The 25304-nt window shown below is 36.1% G+C and overlaps 2 protein-coding genes across 3 annotated transcripts in view; both read left to right on the top strand.

The window, feature by feature from the left end:
• Positions 1-17948, top strand: part of LOC106063331 (uncharacterized) — a 47742-nt gene extending 29794 nt beyond the window's left edge. The window contains exons 14-18 of one of the 2 annotated variants that reach the window (XM_056008697.1): positions 2924-2975; positions 8990-9124; positions 10831-10986; positions 13554-13619; positions 14530-17948. In XM_056008697.1, the coding sequence (XP_055864672.1) occupies positions 2924-2975; positions 8990-9124; positions 10831-10986; positions 13554-13619; positions 14530-14714 (594 nt within the window). In that variant the 3' untranslated portion in view covers positions 14715-17948. The remainder of the gene's footprint in view (positions 1-2923; positions 2976-8989; positions 9125-10830; positions 10987-13553; positions 13620-14529) is intronic. The other variant, XM_056008698.1, reaches the window with a different exon arrangement.
• Positions 17949-24043: 6095 nt separating this feature from the next.
• LOC106063330 (FMRFamide peptide receptor frpr-18-like) lies at positions 24044-25057 on the top strand. The gene has a single exon (XM_013221665.2). It carries the CDS (start codon positions 24044-24046, stop codon positions 25055-25057), a length of 1014 nt encoding a protein of 337 aa, XP_013077119.2.
• The last annotated feature ends 247 nt before the right edge of the window (positions 25058-25304 follow it).

Below are 25304 nucleotides of genomic sequence, written 5' to 3'. Positions count from 1 at the left end.
AAGAATACACGTCACTATGAGCATTAAAGTGGTAGTAGAAAAATTGTCCAGTTCAATGCCATAAGATGGCTCAAATGCTCAAATTTATAGTTGATACAAGTTCTGTTTAGTACTTCAAAGTAATCCACGATGATGAATAGTGGCGAGCACTAGATCTAGTGATGAAGCGGTGCATCTGTCATTAGTGTCATCAAGCGATGTCTTGAATGGTATGGCTCTTTCTTTCAGACGACATCTGTAGCTCTAGATAGGAATCGAGTCGTCTTCTGTTTTCGGTTTCACACCGGACAGGTGTCAGAGGTAGATCTAGGAACAGGGTTGGCGTTGAATGGATCTCAGGATGCAGGTGTTACTTGAATGGATCTTGTGGGCAGGCTGGATTTCGTACTTGTTTAGTTAGCCGCCATCTTGAGAAAAAAGTACCGGTCTAACGTGTAGTCTTGCGCTGTTTACTATAGAGGCGATTGAGATCCCTTTAAGACTCCTTTACTGGTCACCAAAGGCCAAGTGTCACCTATGTTGTAGGTCCATACTGGCTACCAAATGTTGTAGGTCCATACTGGCTACCAAATGTTGTAGGTCCATACTGTTAGTTAACAGCCATACTGGCTACCAAATGTCGCTACTTGGTTTTGGCTGTAGGCGTAGCGGCGTGGGTGCGTCCGTGTGTTGTAGGTACCTCTTCTGGTACGGCTATAATGCTCCTCTTAACGATGTACTTTACTAGACGCACTAGATTTGCAGGTGCGCAACATTACTAATATACTAAAGTCTCTTACGACAACATTTAGAATTACTGATAAACACAGTGATAGCAGACGTGGAATTTATTATATATATAGATAAATTACAGGAAATACTGGCGACTTCAGCCGTCACAAAATATACACCAATAAATACTGGCTGTTGATGCCACGTGGAATAAGTGATCACATCAATGAAATGTTCAAAATATAAATCCGAAGAAAACTCTCAAGTTAACATTAAATCAAATTCATTAAGGTACATATTACAGACAGAGAAAATCGTACATCCACTCTCTGCTGGAGTTCTTCACTAACTAACTTTTGACCCTTATTTCAGAGTCCTCTAACTTATTCACATAACCTCGTGCTGGCCCGCACGGAATATAACAATAGGTGACTGAGTGTCACTTCATGTCACAGAGGTTCTAAAACTGGACTGTGACAGTGGCCACAAGTGCGCTTGAACTTGGCTTGGCTTGGCTACCTAGAAGGGGGCTCATTGTTCGACACCCGACACGGGCAGAGTTGTCTTTACTGAGCGCCTAAAGGCAGCACGGAAAACCAACTCCTAGATACCCCCCCCCCCACTGGTCCACAAAATGAGATTGGACCAAAGCGTTCTGAGCATGCTATAAGCATGAAAGTAGCGCTATATAAAAGCTATAAATATATATAAATATATATATATATATATATATATATATATTAGATACGGTATCCACAAATAAACATTCATTTACAGCAGCACTTGTACAAATTGACACTAAAATTACGGCCACATTCTTATATGTATGAGAATCTTGGATGCTGGCTGCAGATCTTGAGAAGAGGATGTTAGCAAAGGAAATAAGATGCTTCAGAAAGGAGGTCACTTACATGGACCGCATCAAGAATGAAGAGATAAGAAACAGGATTAATACAGAAATTGGACCCCACGATGACCTGCTAACCATTGTCGAAAAAAAGTTAACTCAAACTCTATGGCCACATCTCAAGGTTGTCAGAGCTCGCAAAGACCTCCCTTCAGGGAACAGTACTAGGAAGAAGGAGACGAGGAGGACAGAGAAAGCGATGGGAAGACAAACTCAAAGAAAACGACAGGCCTGTCATTGAATGAAATTCTATTAAAGGAAAAGGACAGAGAGGAATGGAGAAAGACGGTTGACGGATCTAGTGTGTGCCCCAACGGTTCAACAGACTTAGGGATAGGTAAAGTTGATGATGAATTAAAGTATTGTATACGTAATTACACGGCAAGAAAGAGCGTGTGGCACTGAGATGTTCTTCCCCGGACAAAGCCGCCATGCTTGGACATGTTCGCAGGATGGGCGAAGAACGCATTCCGGAAGTAATTTTTTTTAGACTATTCTCGGCAGTTTCAATAAAAGTAGTTGACTGTTGTTGAAGGTCGTTGATTAGTTACCTTAAACTGCTGGCAGACAACTAAACCGCGTAATATATCTTAAATAATAAGCTTGAAATAGCTTGAATAACCTCATTGGGAACAAAAATACTCATTATAAATATTTATTAAAATATAGACAATGAGATAAAATAAATGGTAATTTGAAAACAAAAATCTAACTCACTTTAATAACACTTCTTTTCGGTGTCACGTTCTGGTGTCGTCTAAAAGACCGCTGACGACAATGCCGAATATCTTGCATCATTCATAACAAAAAGGCTAACCTCTTCCTACTGTCACCATAGAAACACACACACACACACACACACACATGTGACGGGCCTCGTGTATGAGTGGCTTGTTTAATGTCTAGGGGATGATGATTTTTTTTTTGAGTTTGTCACACACTGGGCCATCAGAGATATATCGGGAGCAGGCACTCAACGAGACAAACAATGGAGAAAGATACAAATGTTGTAAAATTAAAGAATATTTATTGACATAAGTGTACCAGGTAGAATAAAATAAAGTGGGGGGGGGATTGGCATCTATCTCGTTAGCAATATTGTATCATAATACTAAGCACTTAATTAGAGAGTATGTCACTTTTGTCCTCTGAACTTAACGCTTCGGTGTTTAGCATATAACTGTCCCCATTCTATTTATACTATGCTAAATGAATTTTGTTTTAGACCTATGTTTGTTCATTTTAGATCTGTATTAATGGACATTTAATTGAATTTTGTTTTAGACCTACGTTTGTTCATTTCAGATCTGTATCAATGGACAATGTGTCAGAGACCCATACGCTCCTCAAGTTGATGGTATGTAGTTACTTCTCTTATCTATTGATTCGTTTTTTTACTTCTCTGATCTGTTGATTCGTTGTTTTACTTCTCTTATCTGTTGATTCGTTTATTTATTAAACAAGTAATGCAGTGTTGTTATAATAAGAGACAGCTGGAGAGCTCCCACAAAAGCTGTGAAACAAACATTTGAGACTCAAAGAAAAGTCATTATTGAAGACAGGCGCAGAAGACGGAAAGAAAACTTAACTAGACCGCCAGCGGACAACAACTTTGTCAACACGACAGGCGGGAAAATATGCATGTCGCAACCGGGTCTGCATACTTCTTGTTCTCCCACCCCTTTTTTTTTCTCATCTTAAATTACATTGGGCTACTCTAAGTTGTCCGACTTGCAGAAATAAAAGAGTGATCTTTCCATTACTTGGTGTCCAAACTCTTGTGCCATGAAGAGAATTATATATAAAGATAGATTTTCTATTCGACGACCCCATTTTTTCAAGCACACAAACAGTTTTATCGAGATGAATCGATTTCAGTATAAAATGACCTACTGTTTTTGTTGTTTTTATACGAAGAGGAAATAACGCTTTCTTTTTTTTTTTAAAGTATATTTCCAAGAGGTAAACACTTGACTTCTCAAACGAGATGTCAGGTTCGAATCTCAGCTTAGACCGGGATTTTCATGACAGACCTGAATCCACCCAGCTCTAATGGGTACCTTGGCCCTGGCATTAGTTGCTGAAAGCAAATGCGCGTGGTCGTTGTCCTGTCCACATGACACCCTTTTTAACACTCGGTCATAGAAATCGATGACCTTTACATCATCTGCCATTTAAAGGGGTAACATCCTTTATTAGTTGTTGTTTTTTTTAAATGTTCCTTTTTTTTTTTTAAAAAAAATCAAACATTCAATAGTTATTAAGAGTCAAACTTTCGCTCTATAAGGTGTATAAAGAAACTATTTTTTTATTGGTTTTTCACATTTTCAAGTTGGTTTGTAAAATGAAATTAAAATATTTCATATATTTGTGACTAGCGGCACTACAATCATTACTCTCTGTACATAGGCTAGTGTCACAGATTACATTATAGAATTGTTTGTACATTTCACTTTTGAAAGTAATATAAGCCCTCGACATGAGTCTCGGGATTTAATCCTCAAATTTAGACACTTGACATCCAAGTCAGGATTTACCCAAGGGACGTAATTAGTATGTTTGAAATCTATTGGTTGATTTGAATTTAAACAAAGACATTTTTGAAAAGAGTTAGCGCCAGAGAATTGGCGGGTAGTAAGAAGGTAAAGTGAGTCGATAAAAGAATGTTCTTGTAGCTAGTCACGTTTCTAAGAGCTCTGTTTGAAAAGCCTTTGTACTGTGTTACTTGCTCATTGATTTGTAATTTGTACATAACTGTACTTACGTTGTATTTAATAAAGTTCCAGAGTTTTGTTTTATCAAAGAATCGTCAATTGTCATTCTAGATCGTCATTTTTGTTAACTATTGAATTCAAGTAAAATCCCCGGCATAACAACACATCGTAACATCGTGCATGTTGTTACATCTGGCACAAGTGTTGTTACATTTGGCACTCTCCGACTAATAAAAGTTCATGGACAACTTTTAACGAAATTTATTCAAGATCTAGGACCAATTTCTAAACTCTTCAAAGGAACTTCATTCTTATTTAACGGAGGACAGAATTTCTGTGTTTAACAGGTCAGTTGGTTATCGATAATTCTTTTATAAAGATTTTCGTTAGAGTTACGTCTAACTCACGAAATCTATTATTATATGTATTTGGCAAAAGGAGTAAGACCAATATACATAATAACTGGCAATATAAAAGACCAGTAAAGCAAATAACTGGCAATATAAAAGACCAGTAAATCAAATAACTGGCATTATATAAAAGACCAGTAAAGCAAATAACTGGCATTATAAAGAAGACCAGTAAATAATCATTTGTGCAGCACAAAGTAAAAAGAAGACCAGATTTAACCAACTGTTAAACCAGAAAAAAAGTACTCGGCTCAATAGATCCATACTAGACATCTACACTTCCTACAACGACTCCAGTAGTACTTCTACTGTAAAACAAAGTTCTACTTCATAGCCAGTTACGGCATAACTAACATTTTGTTGTATTCAAAACGTTACTATATTTCTACATTCCAAGTTGGTATATTTTTCAACATGTCTCCAAAGACAAGAACACAAAGATGGTTAGAATTATTTGACATAGCTAAAGAAAAACAAGTACCTAAACCAGAAGAATGGGTTCATCGACAGGAAGAAAAAGAATATCAAGCAAAAGTACATTGTAACATGACTTCAACAACAGACATAATAGGTGAAGCCATAGCTTTAGCAGAAAAACTCAATATTCCTTCACATGAACGAGAAAGATGGTTTGATAATAAATTAGCTGAGTTCGACAGAGAAAACGACAGAAAACGGCAAGAAGAACTAAAACGAGAATTATTAGAATTGAAAAATACCGAATTCAAAGCTGAACAAAAGAATGATGCAACATTAACAAGAATATACCAGAAAGCTCAATTAAGAAAGCGTACAGCATATCTCGAAGATGGATTTCTCAAGAAGATTATTTTCCGCAAGTACAATGTAATTGAACAAATATATGTACCACAGAAGTACAGACAACAAATAATCAAAGCAAAGCATGAATTTTATGACACCATACATATGAGTGTAACAAGTACCAAGAAGAGAATTGCCAAAGAATATTATTGGCCTAGCTTGAACAAAGATGTCAAGAAATACATTAATAAATGTTTACATTGTCAATGGGATCATGATGAGAAACAAACTCAAAAGAAAGTCAACATAACTAAAACAAAGAATGAACCAGACTACAAAGTCAGAATTGACATCAATGAATCTATGCATCATGACTCAAGTAAATCAACAGGGACATCACTGCCTACTACATGTCCATCCCTACCTGACAATATAAGCCCATCCCTGCCAAGTACTTTCCCATCCCTAACCGCTGATGATGACTTCATACATCAAGACTTGAATAAGACTGCATCTGCATCAAATACTATGATATGCATTGAACATTTTTGCTACAATCAAGACAAGTCTCATGAACCAGAAGCAGATACTTATATTCAATCAACTTTGGCTATACCAGACAAAAGAAAAACTATGCAACTTGACTCTAAAACTCATACAAGTATTCCTCATTTGAAAGAATGTGAGTCAACTCAAGAAGCCATTACAACCATGAACATTGGAAGTCAAAGATTATTACATGAAAACATGAAATCAAGATATTTTGCTCAAGGAGATCAAGTCAATTTACTGTTACCAGATTGGAGTAACAAGCTATTCTACAAATGGCAAGGTCCATTTACCATCACCAGAAAGATTTCCAACCTGCTTTATAAAATCAATGTCAACAAGTTTACCAGAGTATTTCATGTTCATATGTTTGAACATTACCATGAAACAGATAATGAAGACATCAAAGCAGAAGTTGAACATTTTACAAGCTTAGCAACTATTCCTGAGATAGATGTTTCATTACCAACATCAAATAACATTGACATTCCCAAGGTCATCACTCTGGATGACATAGCACTACAGAAAGTGAAGGACGCTAAAGTGTTTCCAGACCATGCAGATTTCTTTACCGGTGTTTCTGAAACATTCCCAGTACTGCAATTTGAAAACAACTCAGAGAGCAACAACATTGACAACACCAAGTTTCATCCTCCTTATACTCAAGGGGCAACTTTTCTTCAAAAAGGGACAAATGAACTTCTTCAACATTGCTGTATTGACCGATTGAACTCAGACATGTTCAGTCATTGCTCTATTGAACATTCTAATGCAAAGCATTCTGCTACCATTGTTCTACAGCGTCAAAGTTCATCAACCAGAAAATTGAGTTTTGGTTTCGGACAGTTCTTATTTTCACCAAACTCAAACGCGGTTCAATCAGACATTATCTGTGAGTTCAATATGACATGGAGACAACAGCTTCATAAACTGAAAGACATTTTCTTCAAGTTTAGAAAAAGCGTACACACATCCATGACGGCAACTCAGAAGGGTTCTGAACATCACACTTACATTTTATATATGTACTATACCATATTTAGTGTCACTTGATCCATTATCATTCATACTCGTCAAGGAAGAACATTATCCAGTTATATTTAATTAATAAATTAATTTGTTTACTCACTTTTTCCACAGGAGTTCTATATCAGATGTTATATTTATTTCAGCACCAAGCAACCCACTGAGGAAGGTCACTCATTCAAGATACTTTGTTTATTATGTTTCAGCATCTTTGCATATGACATGCATCAGACATTTTAATTTTAAATCATGAGAATTTTATTTCAGGTATTTTATTTCAGGTCGAATATTATTGCATATATCCTATTATAATGGTACAGATACATGACAGACAATTGGAATTTTTCATTGCTTCACACATGTTGAGATTTATATCACATTGAGTATTATTATTCAGAAGATTGTCATGTACTATCACAATTATTTTTTCTATGTCAATTGTTCATATGCAATATATTTTTCCATGTACACATTTCCACATTAGTACTAACCAAATGAGTTGTAGTATCATAACAATTTTTTGTGTATTATACGCATTTCTATTACCATACAAATGCTAAATGGAGAGGGGGGTAATATGTCACAGATTACATTATAGAATTGTTTGTACATTTCACTTTTGAAAGTAATATAAGCCCTCGACATGAGTCTCGGGATTTAATCCTCAAATTTAGACACTTGACATCCAAGTCAGGATTTACCCAAGGGACGTAATTAGTATGTTTGAAATCTATTGGTTGATTTGAATTTAAACAAAGACATTTTTGAAAAGAGTTAGCGCCAGAGAATTGGCGGGTAGTAAGAAGGTAAAGTGAGTCGATAAAAGAATGTTCTTGTAGCTAGTCACGTTTCTAAGAGCTCTGTTTGAAAAGCCTTTGTACTGTGTTACTTGCTCATTGATTTGTAATTTGTACATAACTGTACTTACGTTGTATTTAATAAAGTTCCAGAGTTTTGTTTTATCAAAGAATCGTCAATTGTCATTCTAGATCGTCATTTTTGTTAACTATTGAATTCAAGTAAAATCCCCGGCATAACAACACATCGTAACATCGTGCATGTTGTTACATCTGGCACAAGTGTTGTTACAGCTAGATATGTATTGAAGTGAACATCGAATCATGTTTTTGTTCCATATGCTAAGACAAATTCATACAAGTGCTCCTTCTTCCTAAGTGTCGTTGGTGCATGTGACGGGTTGCCTAAATCAGCCTGAAAAAAAAATAAAAATTGAGTAGCTGAGTATAAGTGTCTAGCATACACGACTAGATTAAGACTAGATTAACAGATGGCAGCGCGTGGGACGTAATTATCTTCTCTTTTAAGTAAGGTAGTCATTTCCCCCTTTCAGACCTGGCGATCTGTACTGCAGATGATGTTTAGGTCATCTGTGTCTCTTAGGCTAACGGTTCACGAGGGTGTCATGTGGTCAGCACAACGATCAACCGCCTTTTTACTTTTCTTAATTTAAGCCAGGTACCCATTAGAATTGTTGGACTCGAATGCACCCTAAGAATCCCGAAATTCAAAGTCCCAGTCTTCGCCGAGAGCCGAAGGATCGTCTGTAATTTAAAAGATAAAAAAAAGATAAGATAAGAGACATTTTGGCACCATACAAGATCTGTTGATCGTTTTTCTCCATTTCTCTCTGTCTTTTGCCTTGGATAGAAGTTCTTTCAATGACAGGTCCGTTCATTCTTTTTATGTTGTCTTCCCATCACTTTCTCTGTCTGCCTCTTCTTCTTTTTTCCTGGAACTGTTCCCTGAAGGAAGGTCTTAGCGAGGTCTGAAGACCTTGTGATATGGCTCTAGATTTTTAAGTTAGTTTTATGTGTTCTTTTATTGTTGCAGTTTTTTTACCTAACTGAGTTTAACTATACAATTTTTTTTATTACTGTTATTTCTTCTAGAGAAATGTATATTTGGAGACACCCCAGACAATACCTGCTATTCGATGGTTCATGATTTTATAGGCAACTGTTACGACTCGGACTATTATGTACAGTGCTGTGCCTCCTGTAACAATGTTTCTAGACCAGTAAGAGGTAAACACACAGTTCGTAACGCTAGCCCATTGATGCCTATGCAAAACCATAATCACACACACGAAACAGTAATTACACACACTAGAACATAATTACACACATCAAATAATAACCATTCGTAGCAGAAAAACAATTACACATGTTGCATAACTGCTCGTACCAATCTATTTATAGAACACAAACACTTTATACTTAAGAAAATGTGTATACGCACAAAATTTCCATATAGTACATCCATTCAAAATTCGCATATTAACCAAGCAAAATGATAATTTAAAAAAAAAACAACAATTAAATATTATACGTGTCATAATTCTCTTGTTGTTGGAGGAAGTGATAATTGGTTGATGATGCTGAGAAGTGCTAAAATACTTAAATTGGTATATGACATAATGCTTAAATTGAAACGTGACATAATACTTAAATTGAAACGTGACACAATACTTAAATTGAAACGTGACATAATGCTTAAATTGAAACGTGACATAATACTTAAATTGAAACGTGACATAGTACTTAAATTAAAACGCGACACAATACTTAAATTGAAACGTGACATAATACTTAAATTGAAACGTGACATAATGCTTAAATTGAAACGTGACATAATACTTAAATTGAAACGTGACATAATACTTAAATTGAAACGTGACATAATACTTAAATTGGTACATAACATAGTACTTAAATTAAAACGCGACACAATACTTAAATTGAAACGTGACATAATACGCTCGTTACAAGCTCTATTTGCTAAATTTCACTCGAATATCCCTCGCCTAGTAGTATTGATCTGTGCTCCTTCTTTCTTTATTAAACTTGGTTTGACATGAGTATTTGCGAATTTCTATTTTTTTTTTAATGGGACTTTTGTTTTTTGACATGAGCTGTTCTTATCACGAGAAAAAAATTGAGCTGAATATGAGGGTCCTGGGTTCGAAACCTGGCGAAGACTGGAATTTTTTATTTTGAGATCTTTAAGGCGCTTCTCAGTCCACCCACCTGACATTATTTTGGGGAAAAGTAAAGGCTTTTAATCGTGGACACAGAAACAGATGGCCTTTTAATCATCTGCCCTATATGCCTTACGGTCTGAAAAGAAAACATTATTCCTATAACATAACATAGCACACACTTAACAGGTATTTGTTTTACATAGCTTATAACAACTGACTCTGTTTGTCTGTCTGTTTGTCTGTCTGTTTGGTAAAGAGTTTTGAACTTTTTGCCCCCATTTTCCATAGTCGGATCAAGTTAAAACTTCGCAAAATATATCATTGAACATGACAAGACATAAATCAATACAAAAATTAACCAATTAGTTAATTAATTGTTCGTGATCAATTATTTTGTTTGGTATCAAAATAAGGGGAATGAATACTACTTTATTAGAGATGTGGATAAATATGAATTTAATGCCTTTATTATGCTTTGACTCTTTTTCGTCTCTCGATTCCCATTCTTGGTCAAGTTGAAATTTTGCATAATTATTCATAGATGACAATACACAAGATTACCCAAAAAAAACCCTGAAATTTTGAGATAAATGGCAGGAATTAGTTGTTCTTTCCCTTACGTAGACTTTTTTGTTTAAAACTATTCTTTTATCTATTGCTTGTTTTTTTTTTTTATGTAGATCTATTGATTGTCTCTACATTAGTTAAAAACTTGTTTTTTTTAAACTATTTTTGATTGTATTAAAACAGGTTGTGAATATGGGGACAAAGATCAGAATTGTAAAACATATTCCTGCTCATTGAATAGAGAGATTTGCTGTGGTACCTGTAATTATGGTACACCATATACTCCAACCACTAGCACAAGAAGAACCACACCCATGAGAACAGTCACTTCAACTCAAGGTATGGAAATTTATTAATATACAATGTGACACATGACCTGATAGGATTCGAACATTCCTTAAAATAATAAGGCGTTCATATGCAATCGTTATCCGTGAAGCTGGAATGTTCTGATACGTATACATATTTGAAGCAAGAGCGAGATAGAAAAGAAAAAGTGACTTTAAAAATGCCTCTATTCAACTCGTATCTTCGTGGAACCTGGATTCTTCTGGGTGGATGGAACCTGTATTCTTCTGGGTGGATGGAACCTGTATTCTTGTGGGTGGATGGAACCTGTATTCTTGTGGGTGGATGGAACCTGTATTCTTCTGGGTGGATGGAACCTGTATTCTTCTGGGTGGATGGAACCTGTATTCTTGTGGGTGGCTAGAACCTGGATTCTTCTGGGTGGATGGAACCTGTATTCTTCTGGGTGTCTAGAACCTGGATTCTTCTGGGTGGATGGAACCTGTATTCTTCTGGGTGGATGGAACCTAGATTCTTGTGGGTGGCTAGAACCTGGACTCTTCTGGGTGGATGGAACCTAGATTCTTGTGGGTGGCTAGAACCTGGATTCTTCTGGGTGGATGGAACCTGTATTCTTCTGGGTGGATGGAACCTGGATTCTTCTGGGTGGATGGAACCTGTATTCTTCTGGGTGGATGGAACCTGTATTCTTCTGGGTGGATGGAACCTGGATTCTTCTTGGTGGATGGAACCTGGATTCTTCTTGGTGTATGTAACATGGACAAGTATCTCGACAAGGATTTTCTTCTGGGTGGATGGAACCTGTATTCTTCTGGGTGGATAGAACCTGTATTCTTCTGGGTGGATGGAACCTGTATTCTTCTGGGTGGATGGAACCTGTATTCTTCTGGGTGGATGGAACCTGTATTCTTCTGGGTGGATGGAACCTGTGTTCTTCTGGGTGGATGGAACCTGTATTCTTCTGGGTGGATAGAACCTGTATTCTTCTGGGTGGATGGAACCTGGATTCTTCTTGGTGTGTGTAACATGGACAAGTATCTCGACAAGGATTTTAACGATTTTCCTAGAAATTAAATGCTTGAAAATTCAAGCAAAACATTAGGCTTTATTAAAATATATTTTTTTTACCAAATCAAACAAGAACATAAAATGCTATTCGACTTTACTTAGACCAATATTAGATTATGAATCCTCTGTTTGGGATCCCTCAACTGTAGAAAGCATTAAGAAACTAGAACAAATGCAGAATAGAGCAATGAGATTTATAACAAACGAATATTCCAATTAGATTAGAGTAACACCATTAGTAAAATCACTAAACCTAGAGACCCTTCAGGACAGAAGAATAAAAAGTAAACTAGCTTTAATACATAAAACATTGAACATAATTTACAAATAAAAACCAAAACCTTATGAAATTATGAAATACTCAGAAAGTCGCAAAGATAGAGGCAGATTTCTTATACCATACGCTAGAACAAATTCATACAAGTGCTCCTTCTTCCCTAGTGCCATTAGAGAATGGAATGGGTTGCCTGAATCAGCCAGAAAAACGACTTAGCAGAGTATAAGTGATCGATTAACATGCATGACTAGATTGAGGTAACGTCAGCAATATATAAGATACGATAATATGTATATCGCTGAGAAAAGAATTACTAGCTCTGTGGTCACATGGGGAAAACTCTGGTTTGACAGTTTAAAAAAAGAAAGAAATTTAATTTTGGCTAGAGAACGAGAAATGATTTATCTTGAACGGACTTGACGTCTTCGGGTATTTCCAAGAATTCCTTTAAGAAATTAGCACATTAAAATCGTCTTCTAAGTCTAGATCTAAAGGCCTAATGTTAAAATATTATAAAGTCTATTAAATCTATACATTCGCTTAACCAGAGTGCTTACTTGGAAAGAGTTGTGGGGGTTCGAGAGGGGCAAGGTTAAAATGCTCCATTGTTATTACAAAGCTTATATCAATTCACTGGGAGTCTGTCAAAATGTTTGTACAAGTTATTTTTCCCAAATGCAATCTCGGATCAAGCTGAAATTTTGTACAATTATTTCTTTTACCTGACAACACAAGAATCAATAAAAAAAAATAACCAATTACTTAATTCATTATTGGTAAATAGCTGTTTGTTTGTGTTTTGAACAAGGAACTTGACAGATGTGTTGGTATGAGTTGAATAAGTCCTCTAGAGTAATCTTGATACCTGAGTTTGTTTTATGCATTAAAAAAAAGATCATGCCAACATTCACCAAGATGCCCCGCCCCGCTCTTATCCCAACTGGTCCAGACAAGTGACAGAATCATAGCGCATTGAGAAAGCTAAAAGCTAAACAAACACAACTCTTTGAACTGGTTGCTTGTTATGGTATGCAGTGTGTGTGTGTGTGTGTGTTTCTATGGTGACGGCTGGATGAAGTTAGGATCAGTTGTGATAGGTGGCATTGTCGTCACGTGGTCTTAGTTAGGGGGAGACGACTCAAGAAGCTAACATTGAAAAGACGTGTTTTTGTAGTGAGTTAGATTTTGGTTTGAAATACCATTTTATATTATTGCACAAGTCTATTATATTTATTTCATTTTATTCACGAAGTTGTCTACCAGCAGTTTGGTGCGACAAGTCAACGGTCGTCAACATCATTGCTAAGCAGTTCTTTCGGTATGCTTCACTTAAACAAAAATCTACGTTTTAAACATAAAGTTATACAAGCCACACTTGGCAGAGAAGTTAAGACATAGTATAAAAATAAGTAATATTAAAAAAAAAATATTAAAAAAAAGGGGGAAGAACTCGCCTTTAAAACTATATATATATCAATCAATTTACAAGTTATTTCCCTTCTTCGATATCAAACAAAAATTAATAATTACAAATAGTTCATTGACTAAATGGTTATTTTTGTTTATTGATTCATGTTTTATTAGGTACAATAAAGAATTGTTTAAAGCATCACGTTGATCGGGGAATGCGTGAGGGAGAAATAGCGTTAACACTTATGTAAGGGGACTAAACCCAACAAATTTAGCCATATCTGTGAATACTGAAGTATTAGTTTCCCTTGTTGGTATCAAACAAAATAGTTTAATTACCAGTAATTAATTGTCTAATTGGTTACTTTTATTTTAAATTCATGTCTTGTCTAGGCCAATGAATAATTGTGCTCAATTTCAACTTTATCCGAGAATGGGTGTGTGAGAAATGACGTGAATACATTTTTTTTTTACCTGGCAGACAGACAAACAGATTGACTTGATATAACTTTGTAAAAAGTAAATAAAAAGTAAAGTTCCCCCTTTCTTACCCTCACGATATATAGGAAAGATGATGAAAAGGGCATCTGTTTATTTGGCTAACCGTCTTTAATTTCCCTAATTAACGCCAGGTAAATATTAAGGTTGAGTGGACTTTAGGGGCCTTCAAAAAAAAAAAAAAAAAAAAAAAAATCCCGTCATTCAGAATCCTAGTCTTCAAAAAATAAGAAACCGGGACCTCTCGGTTTGGACGCCAAGCGTTTTACCACTCAGCCACCATGAGATGTAGTATGGCAATGATTTTTTTTTCTCCTCAGGTTGTGTAATAGGAGAGCCGAATTTACGTCCAGAGTTATGCACTAGCCCAGGTATCTGCCATACACAGCCACTCATGTGCTGTGATTATTGCAGGGATCATTACAGTGCTGCAACCATTCTCCCAATTTACGATATTTTAACGTATTGTTATTTTTACATTACATTATATGTTCTTTACAACTAATCAAATGAATACTAGATAGATCTAGCAGTCTAGTGATATTGAATAGCCTATCTCGTTTTTTTTTTTTAATAACAATCTAGCCATATATATTTTGTATATATAGTATATTGTGGGAAGCGTGGTCGAGAGGCTAAATGCTTGAACTTGGCTTGTCTTGGCTACCTAGAACAGGGCTCGAGGTTCGACACCCGACTCGGGCAGAGTTGCGTTTACTGAGCGCCTAAAGGCAGCACGGAAAAAACAACTCCCAGATACCCCCTCCCCCCCCCCCCCCACCGGTCCACAAATGAGATTGGACCAAAGCGCTCTGAGCATGCTATAAGCATGAATGTAGCGCTATATAAAAGCTATAATATATATATATATATATTTATTATTTTAGCATAACACTAAATTTAGAGCTAGATTGACAAAGTGTGTTCCAATTAATTAGAACTTTTTCGTACTGTTTATAAAATAGCTTTAATTAAGTTAAAACCATAGACTTATATATACACTACTCTAGACTGGACATGGAGATTTTTTAGCGCTACAAAAAATGAGAAAATTTTTTAGAAAGTTGGATCAAGGCGTTGTTTTGTAAAGTAGTTAAAAGAAGTAAGGTTGCTTCTTTTTTTTCAACCCTAACCTATGTAACATAGAATTTAATTTTTAAATCTAGATCTAGTAATTGAACATCAAAAATAAGAGTACTCTCGTGTCATAATTCTCCATGTCCAGTCTAAAGTAGTATATATAAGTATATGGTTAAAACGTATTAGCAAGCAAAGTATAAAAATAATGTAAAAAAAAACAACTTTTATTTCTCATTACTGCAAGATTTGTCTTCCTTTTTCAATATAAAAAATTAATTATTTACCGCTAACTAATTTAACTAATTAGGTAATTTTCGGTTGATTCGTCTGTTGTCATGAACAATGAATCATTCTTCAAAGTTTCAACTTTATCCGAGAATGGGAAGTGGGAGAAATGACGTGTCTAAGATTTGACAGAGTGAATTGATATAAGCTTTGTATAAAATATCTCTCTACCATTATGTGCAGGCGTACTGCTCAACGTCACACAACGTGACATTCATTCATTTATCACGGCGTCCCCGCTGCGGGTAAGAAGAGGACACCGTGCCTCATATTCTGTTTGACTGCCCCAGACTTACTGATCTCCGCCTCGACAGGTCTGGGAAACCCAAAATTCTCGACCTGTATGGTGACATGTTTACACTACTCAAACAGCAGGGATCTATCCAGGGCTCTTGCAATAGAGGCTCAAGAAACATAAAATATTTTTTTTTCGCGAATCCATGTTTAGTCATGTATGTAAATTAGACAAATTAAATATTCGTACCTTGCGTCTTATTGTTAAGCTTGACAAAGATAAAGGCGCATTCCTCGTCCTATATGCTGGGACAAATTTGTACAAATACTCCTTCTTCCCTAGTGCTATTAGAGCATGGAATGGGTTGCCTGAGCTAGCCAGGAAAACCAGTGGCTTGGCAGAATTTAAGTCATCGGTTAACATGCATGACTAGATGCATGTGCATGACGCGTAGGACGTAACCATCATATTTTTTTGAAGTAATGTCTGTATTATATAAGATAAGCTAAGAAGACTGCACATTCCGTCCATAAAAATGTCCACATGTCAAGCTAGGAGTGGGAGTTGGTGTCTTATAAAAAAGGAAACAAGGTAAGATAAAGTGGTCGTTGGTCATTTCAAGTTTTATCGGTCATTGTTGATCATTCATTTTATTAGTAGCTCTTTGTCAGTCAAGATACTTCGGTATTGTTGAGATGGATGATTACATCTAGTTGAAGGTAGTGTAGATAATGTTTGATTATTTGTAGATTTGATGTTATATGCGAGTTCGTAATATCAACCTCCAACAGAACAAAACCAGTAAATAATGAAGAAATCCAATTCTTTACTAAAACAACAGTTTATTACAGAATAAGGACACAGTCTACTTCAGCGGTTCTCAACCTTTTATACTCGGCGACCCCTTTTTACAATCCCCTGTCTGAGGCGACTCCCCCCCCTCTCCCGCACCATTTTTTCAATGGTCTTAGGCGACCCCTGGCAAATCGTCAATCGACCCCCAAGGGGGTCGCGATCCACAGGTTGAGAACCCCTGGTCTACGTCGTATCTATACTACAAGCGGGTCTCCTTCGTCCTCACTAAGGAAATACCCAATGAAACTCAACTTCTACTCGTCTTTCTATTGTGTCTCTACAGTATGTCCAAGATTTAGGCCTATACAAGTGATTAGATTCGATTTAAATTATTTCATCGATTGATTGATATTAAAATATAAATATCAAATAATTTTATTTTTTGAACAAAATAAAATTTAATTTAATTTTACAGTACTTATTTTTGCGTTATAGAATGACATGCTTTTAGATATTAGTAATTTATAAATATGTTTATTTTGTATCCAGTATTTTTATGAATAAGGGAATTTTGGTCGTATTTTATGAATTAAGAAATTTTGCTAGAATCTTTATGAATAAGGGAATTTTGGTAGTATTGTTATGAAAAAGTGGATTGTTATCAAAGCTTTTAATAGAGTTGGGGCTTCCACAAAAACTCTGCCCCTGTGCCTCCACATGATTAAATCCGGTCCCGCAGGGTACATACATGCATGTTTACTGTATTTTTATACAGTCGTTCACCTTATCAGCAGTAGATACTTGTTTTTTTTTTATTTTTTTATTATATATTATATATGTTTATGTATATTGTATACGTATTATTAGTATTGAGGGATTTTATGTTTCATGTTTTAGAGATATGAATTAAGTATTGTTTATGATTTTTTATAATTATTTTTTAAAAATAGATTTAATGTGTCATACGTAGAACTGTTTTTGAGTATATATATATATATATATATATATATATATATATATATATATATATACTTGGTTATGCTTGCCCTGGATGTGGCAAAATATGTAGGTCACAGCTGGGGCTGCGCAGCCACGGGAAATACTGTATGCCTCACTAATCTTCGGACTCGAAGACAAGCCTTATTATATATATATATATATATATATATATATATATATATATATATATATATATATATATATACGTTGGATATACAATATACATAGCGTGTACAGGGTAGACTCATTGTACATTTCGTGATAATTATATATTGTAATAAAGATATTGTTGTTAAGTTATTGTGATACAGTTATTGTTATAAAGGTATTGTAATAAAGATATTGTTGTTAAGTTATTGTAATAAAGTTATTGTAAATAAAGTTATTGTAAATAAAGTTCTATCAATTGTGACGCAGACTTGTTCAATCTTTATTGATACATGTTTTGTTTGTTTGACATGTTTCGGAGGTTCCTTCAGAGCGGAAGATAGTTTACTTCCTAGTCCAAACCTCCCGCAGGACGACGGGGGTATGGGAGCGGGCAGGGTTTGAACCCGGGACCATCGATAGATCCAAACGACAGCCCAGCACGCAAACCGCTCGACCAGGCAGCCTTTCATATTCTTAACATCTACAGTTGACTTCAGTGCAGAACTAAACGTACATCATACAACTTTAATTGCTAGTAAAGTTTTGTAATGCTACTACTGCTAGTCAGAGAATAGGTTTGCGTTCTCTGACAAATTGTCTGTAAAATTTTTTGAGCATGGTGTCTGTAACATAAAAGGAAAGAAGTGCATACAGCCACAGACCCACTTTTAAGCACTTTTATTGCATAATTGTAATATGATTATAATGTACTAGAATTTTATACTGGATACGCCCGCTGTTTTTTTTTTTCCCAACGCTATAAATTGCTTATTTTGGCCGTAGTTAATATGGCGAGAGAGTAATTTAGACTAATCCAAATCTAATAATTGAATCTTTTAGAATCTAGAAAATCTATCACCTTTATAAATGGTATAAGCTTAATATTCATTTCAAATGATATCCAAATAACAATACTCATAGGATTTGAAAATTTCTATGTTTTTTTTTCAGATTTAGATGTTATTATTACGGTTAACGAGGGTGTCATGTGGCCAGCACATCGACCAACCGCCTTTACCTTTCCCCAAGTAATGTAAGGTATCCATTACAACTGGGTGAACTCAGAAGCGCCCTAAGATCCCAGTCTTAGCCAGGTTTCGAACCCAGGACCCCTCGTTCGAAATCCAAGTTCCTTACCACTTAGTCACCGCGCCTCCTTTTAGCAAATGACCAACTCTGTAATAATATTTGTCTAATGGTTTAAAAATAAGAGAAGACGGGAGTTTTGTTATGTTCTCAACGGATGAATAAATACCTTAATAATCTTTAGCTATTAATTCAGTAAATGTGTAAATTCACTGAACCAATTCTATATACCTTATCTTATCTTATATACAGACGTTACTTTAAAAAAAAATGATATGCGCAATGCAGATTGAATCATAAAGCTATCAAGACTATTGAACATAATTTTTTTTTCAGGGTCTAACAGAAATTTAAAAGAGTTCGCTGTGATAGGCTTGGTAGTGTCATTAGTGAGCTGAAACTGGTTTGTATAAGGAAATCGCCCCAGTAGCTTACCGACGTTGTCAGATGTCCAGAACTGCAAGGTCTGTCGCTTCCCCTCACCCAACATCTCCCAATTGTGTATGTAGTTCATATTTGCATAGAAAAGGTTACCAGTAACCAGAACAAAACTTACATATAATGTTATAAAGGCTAACAAATGAAGAATCCTTAGCGACAGAAATTATAATATTTTATTTAGCGTTTCAATACCCATTGTGGTGCCCTCTGCGTTCCTCCCCCCCCCCCCCCCCCACGGTATGCCACTGGCTCTGCCTGTACAGAGATATGAGAGAACCTAGCACTACCGGCTTATTTCATCGTGTTGTAAGACCATTGTCTCTGATCGGAGCCCCAGTGCCTGGAGGTTTACAGCGTCAGGAGCGTAACGAATCACCATCTTCATCTATTCCTTGAATTTCGTCGTAGAGGTGCTGTGACATTTCGCGTAACAAAATGTCTCTACTTTTACCGGAAAGCAGCTGCCCTTAGCAGAATATCACGTGTCCAGCTAGCTTTTCGTTGTACCACACTTTCTTCGTCTTCCCCTCCTTTTGACAGTGAGTCATTTGACCACCGAACCAGCTCAGCTTTCGTCTATTAACAAAACGCACACAACAAAAACTATATAACGATAGATATGGAATAATAAACCTCGACGAAATCGGATGTCGTCTGAAACGCAATACTTTACCGAATATTCCAGGTAACTAAACGCCTGCTTTGGGTAAATAACAAATATTGCACGGAAATTATGTAAAAACGGTTGATCTAGTTTCATTGAAGACTCGGCGATCTGGAGTTTCATAACAAACAAAACACTCTTGGTCATTGTTGTCAGAGGGAAAAAAAATTAATTGTTGTTGTTTTTTTCCACAATATTCTTTGGAGAAAAAAAAATGAAATAGTAAAATAAATTTTGTTAAAGCTTGTATCTATATAAAAAATAAAAGAAAAAGATATGCAGTCTTGTAAGACTTGTATCACGAATAGACACTTTCGGGCACTTCAGGGAGATACTTCTCATCTGCCTCTTTCTGAAAATATAACATGTAAAAATCTATAATAGGGTTATATGTCTTGTGCGTACCTCTTGTGTTTAAGTGCAAACAGATAAAATAACAGGTCAATTAAACTCTTTTGTGGTAAATAAGATTCAATATGAAATCCCTCTGAGGCCGATATAAATTATTTGACACTTACAAACTCTTGAAATTCATTCTTAATTCTGTATATAAACAAGATTTCTTTATTTGTAAATAATTATAAATTTAAAAACTTTTATAAATTATATCAATTAATGTCGAAAATGATAAAGAATACAATAATTGTCTTTTCCTACTCTTAATAATTGCTAGTGTCTTAGACAATGGAACACTCCGCTCTCTCCTGTCTATTTAGTTGATAGTACTCTACTAATGTCAAGAGGCATCAGTTGCTCAAGTTATTGACAAATAATTTAGACGGGCTCAAGGTTCTGGCCTAGTACAAGTTATTTCTCATTGTGACTATACCCAGCCTGTTGCCACACCCCCGTCGTCTTGCGGGAAGTTTGGATTTTACCTGCAATTATAGCTTCTGGAAATCAATAGATTGTAGTGGAGTCAATTGCCTCTCAATAAGAGTGTGCTTTTTTTTTCTTTGAATATCTATAAGATACGGCTTGTATTATGGAGTGCCTCGCAGCTTGAAGTTTTTTGCCCATACGGGGAACATTGAGACCGCAGAGGTTCGGTTCCATCTGATGCTGTGAGCTAGTCAGAGTAAAATTAAAGTTCCCCTTTCAGACCTTGCTATCTATGGGGAAGGTGATGTAAAAGTCCCTGGTTCGAGTCTCGGTAAAGACTGGGACTATGTATTCCGGGATTCTTAAGACGCACTATTGAGTCCACCCAACTCTAATGGGTACCTGAGCTTTGTTGAGGAAGGCAATGGCGGTTGGTCGTTGTGCTGGCCACATGACACCCTTGTTTACCGTCCGCCATAGATATAGTTGGCCTATATATCATCGGTTCTATATATCGCAAGGCCTGAGTAGGGTATTTTAGTTTATTTATTTATTTATTTTTAAATAAAATTGTTGCAATGTTTTATTTGGATTTTATAATCAATATGATAATTTAACTTTATCCTAGAGAAACGAAAATCATTTTTACAATACTTGTATTCAAGACTCAATTCACTCCTTCGTGGAGGGTGGGCGTACGCTGATCTCAAAAATGGCTCTAACCAGGGGCGGACTGGCTATATGGGCATTCGGGCAAATGCCCGGTGGGCTGGTACCCAAATGGGCCGGTAGGGCTACCGAAAGGGCCGCAAGTATGCCACTATTGCACGTATTAGATCGTTAAAGGTTTTATAATAGTTTCTTATAAAAAGGGACCATCTGAGTGTTATGTTAAAACAAATCTTTTACAGAATCTACACTACAATCTAATACTAATTTAATGTAACACATTTTTCGAAATAATGTAATAGCTTACATCCGTAGACAGTGCTACTAGAAGGTTTCACCTTTTAGGGCCCACACATAAGGCCTATATTTCTTATAAAGATAGAGTTCACTGTATTCATGCGTACAGTTTTCTATACATTCTCAAAACTAACATAATGATTTTGAGGACAGGTATGATTGGATGCCCATCATGATATACTCTTTGTGGGCCGCATGGTGTTAAAATGCCCGGGCCGATTTTGACACCCAGTCCGCCCCTGGCTCTAACTATTTTCCTACATTGTTTTTGATGAACTATTAATGGATTCAAAAAATGTAATAAATAAATTAATTAATTAATGTTCAGGAAAATTGTGCACATTGTCTTCTAAGTCTAGATCTAAATGCTTATCATTGGACTATTAAAAGGTGTACTAGATCTATACATTCCCTTAACCTGGTCTCGTTCACCGGGTGAGAGTGTCGCGGATAAACAAATAATTTTAAATCTAACATTCATTAAATTTTAGGAGGAAAAAAAATCTTTTAGTAAATTCATTATAAAAAAGAATTGTCTGTTTTCAGAAAGTATTATTCATGTTTTTCTTGTTTTTAAATAACTTTTCATTGTTATGTTTAATTATTCTGTAATGAGCAACATTAAACGAAGACTAGTATTGTTTGTAAATGAGGGTCACCATGCACAGGCTAACCCAGACGTGGACATCAAGAGGATAAATAAAACAAAACAAGACACTTGTAAACAATAGCATATCAAGAGAAAGGCCGGTCCATTCTTTTTGACGTTGTTTAGTTTAGGCACCTTTTCTTTGAACGACCCTTTCTGGGTGCTTCCTCCAAAATAGTTCAATCTTTCATGTAATATTTTACATTAACATACAGTCTTCGATATAATCTTTACATTAACACACGTCTTTACATTAACATATAGTATTTGCTATAATCTTTATATTCACGTAAGTCATCGATATTATTTAACACAGTTTTCGGTATAATCTTTACATTAACATGCCGTCTTCGGTATAATCTTTACATTAACATATAGTATTTGCTATAATCTTTACATTCACATAAGTCATCGATATAAACTTTACATTAACATACAGTCATCGGTATAATCTTTTCATTAACATATAGCGTTTGCTATAATCTTTATTTCAATAAGTCTTCAATATAATCTTTACATTAACATACAGTCTTTGGTATAATCTTTACATTAACATATAGTATTTGTTATAATCTTTACATTAACATACGTCTTCGATATAATCTTTACATTAACAGCCTTTCATGTAATATTTACATTAGCACACAGTCTCCGTTATAAGCTTTACATTACAAATTCGTTATTTTTCTCCAGAGATTCTTCCATTCCAATCACCTAATCCTTTACACACGGCTTATCTCCCCTAGGCTAAGTGCATGTTCTATACAAAACAAAATTAATTTGTTACGACTAATCATTGTCTAAATGGTTGATTTTTTAAATTGATTTAGGTGTCCTCAATGATCCACGCTAATGGGGATGATGATTTGATTGGATGAGTAGAAGTGATCGAACAATCTATTACCATAATCGAAGCACACAGGAAAAGTCCAGAGTGACTAAAATATAAGGATTGCAAAAACATTTGCTCAAGAAAAGTTTTTTTTTAAACGTTACGGCTTGCTGTTGTCTTTAAAATACTTTTAAATAATTGTCTTTTGGTCAGAAATATAAAAGAAAAAAACTCCTTTGATGACTTATATCTATTTGTTCAACAGAGTTCAAATAACGGACATTCTGACACTCTAGCAGACTCTAGCTCAATGACTACCGGACGAGGAACTTGTTTACAGCCCGTCATCTCTTTTGGAAAATGGGCCGCCAACCATAGATCTCCATAGTTTCCTGTCCTGGGCCATTTTTCCATCTTTGTTCCAGATGTAACCAAACTTTAAGGTGTCTGCCTTCAGTTCAGGTCGCCAGGTGCGTCTAGGTCGCCCTCTCTTTCTCTTATCTTATAGGTTCCACATCACTGCCTGCCTTGCAATGCTAGTTGGTGATTTGGACGAGGACCACGTTCACTCCAAAAAAAAAGTACATGACCTACTTTTGACAGCGCCTGATAACTCTAAACTAAATTCAAACATTTAATTATTGATTAGATTCAGCTCTGAATCAGTGAAATCCATTTAGAGCTTTTGCAACTATTTTACATAAGAATGTAAACTTTTTCATTTGACTATATAAAGTCTAAAAGCGCTTTCAAACATTATGCATATGTTTTATTTTTAATAGGACTAATCGTCTGTAACATTGTTTTAAGAGCACGCACACATCTATAAGATGAACTCCACGCGAGCATTAACTAAGATCAAACAAACCGCTTTCGTTGATCCAGCATTGTTTAAAGCGGTCTTAACCGTGAATGCCTTATTCTTGAATGGGTTCATCGGATTAATTGGCATTGTGGCAAATATCATCAACATCATCAACTTTAAAAAACAAGGCTACAAAGATGGCGTCAACGTCACCCTCACGGCCCTGGCTGTCAGCGATCTAGGGGTGCTGATAACCCAGCTGATAATTATTCAGATCTATAACCCTTGGCTGGACGAGTCGAGCTTGCTGATGCTAAAACCCCAAATGCTTCTTTTGGTAATCTACATCAATGAGTATTTCATCAGAGCGAGCGGGTTCGTTACAGCCTGTGCCGCCTTCGAGCGGTGCCTCTGTGTGGTGCTCCCCATGAAGGTGAAGCTTGTCATGACACGTCGGGTGGCCGCGGTGGTGAACATTTCAATATTCATCGTTTTGATCGTCTACGTGGTCGGACCTAACAGTCTTGTCTATGTGGGTTCTAGATATATACCGGAATATAATCGAACCTTCGCCTTTGTCTACTACAGAGACAACAGGGAGGCCATCATGAATATTTTTTACATTGCCGATGCGTTATTCATCCCGAACATTACCATGCTAATGCTGCTGCTGTTTACCGTTGTCTTGGTAACGAAACTGAAATCGAAATTCCAGTGGCGGCAAATGGTTTCGAACTCAGACCAAAGAGCCAAAAACTCGGTGACACTCAAAGAGAGGAAAGCGATAGCCATGCTCTCGACCATGTCCGGCATATACGTCGTCTGCTTGTTGCCGCATTCGGCCTTGAACTTGGCCGTCGGTCTTGTGGACCAGCTCAGAGCGGAAGGCGGTTACTTTGACCTTACAATGCTGGCTTATTCTAGCGCTGTTCTTTTCGAGACCGTCAATTGCAGCGTCACTGCCGTTGTCTACTTCAAGATGAGCTCAAAATACAGAGAGATCATTTACGAAATGCTTCCTTCTAGGAAAAAGAAATGAAATTTAAAAAAAAATCCGTATTTTTATAAGATATTTTTATTTGTTTCGGAAAAACTATAAATATCCAGCCATTTTTGGTGTATTCGGTGCTCAAATAAAAATGTGTGTAAAAATGTTTGACATGTTTCGGATGTTCCTTCAGAGTTGAAGGTAACTTACTTCCAAGTCCAAAACGACGGAGGATGGCCGCGGGCAGGGTATTGACCCGTGACCATCGAACGGCAATCCAGCGCGCATACCGCACTAC

The sequence above is a fragment of the Biomphalaria glabrata genome, chromosome 13 (assembly GCF_947242115.1).
Source record: "Biomphalaria glabrata chromosome 13, xgBioGlab47.1, whole genome shotgun sequence".
Classification (NCBI taxonomy): domain Eukaryota; kingdom Metazoa; phylum Mollusca; class Gastropoda; family Planorbidae; genus Biomphalaria; species Biomphalaria glabrata.
Note: the sequence above shows the minus strand (reverse complement) of the source record. Positions and strands in the feature narration are given on the sequence as shown.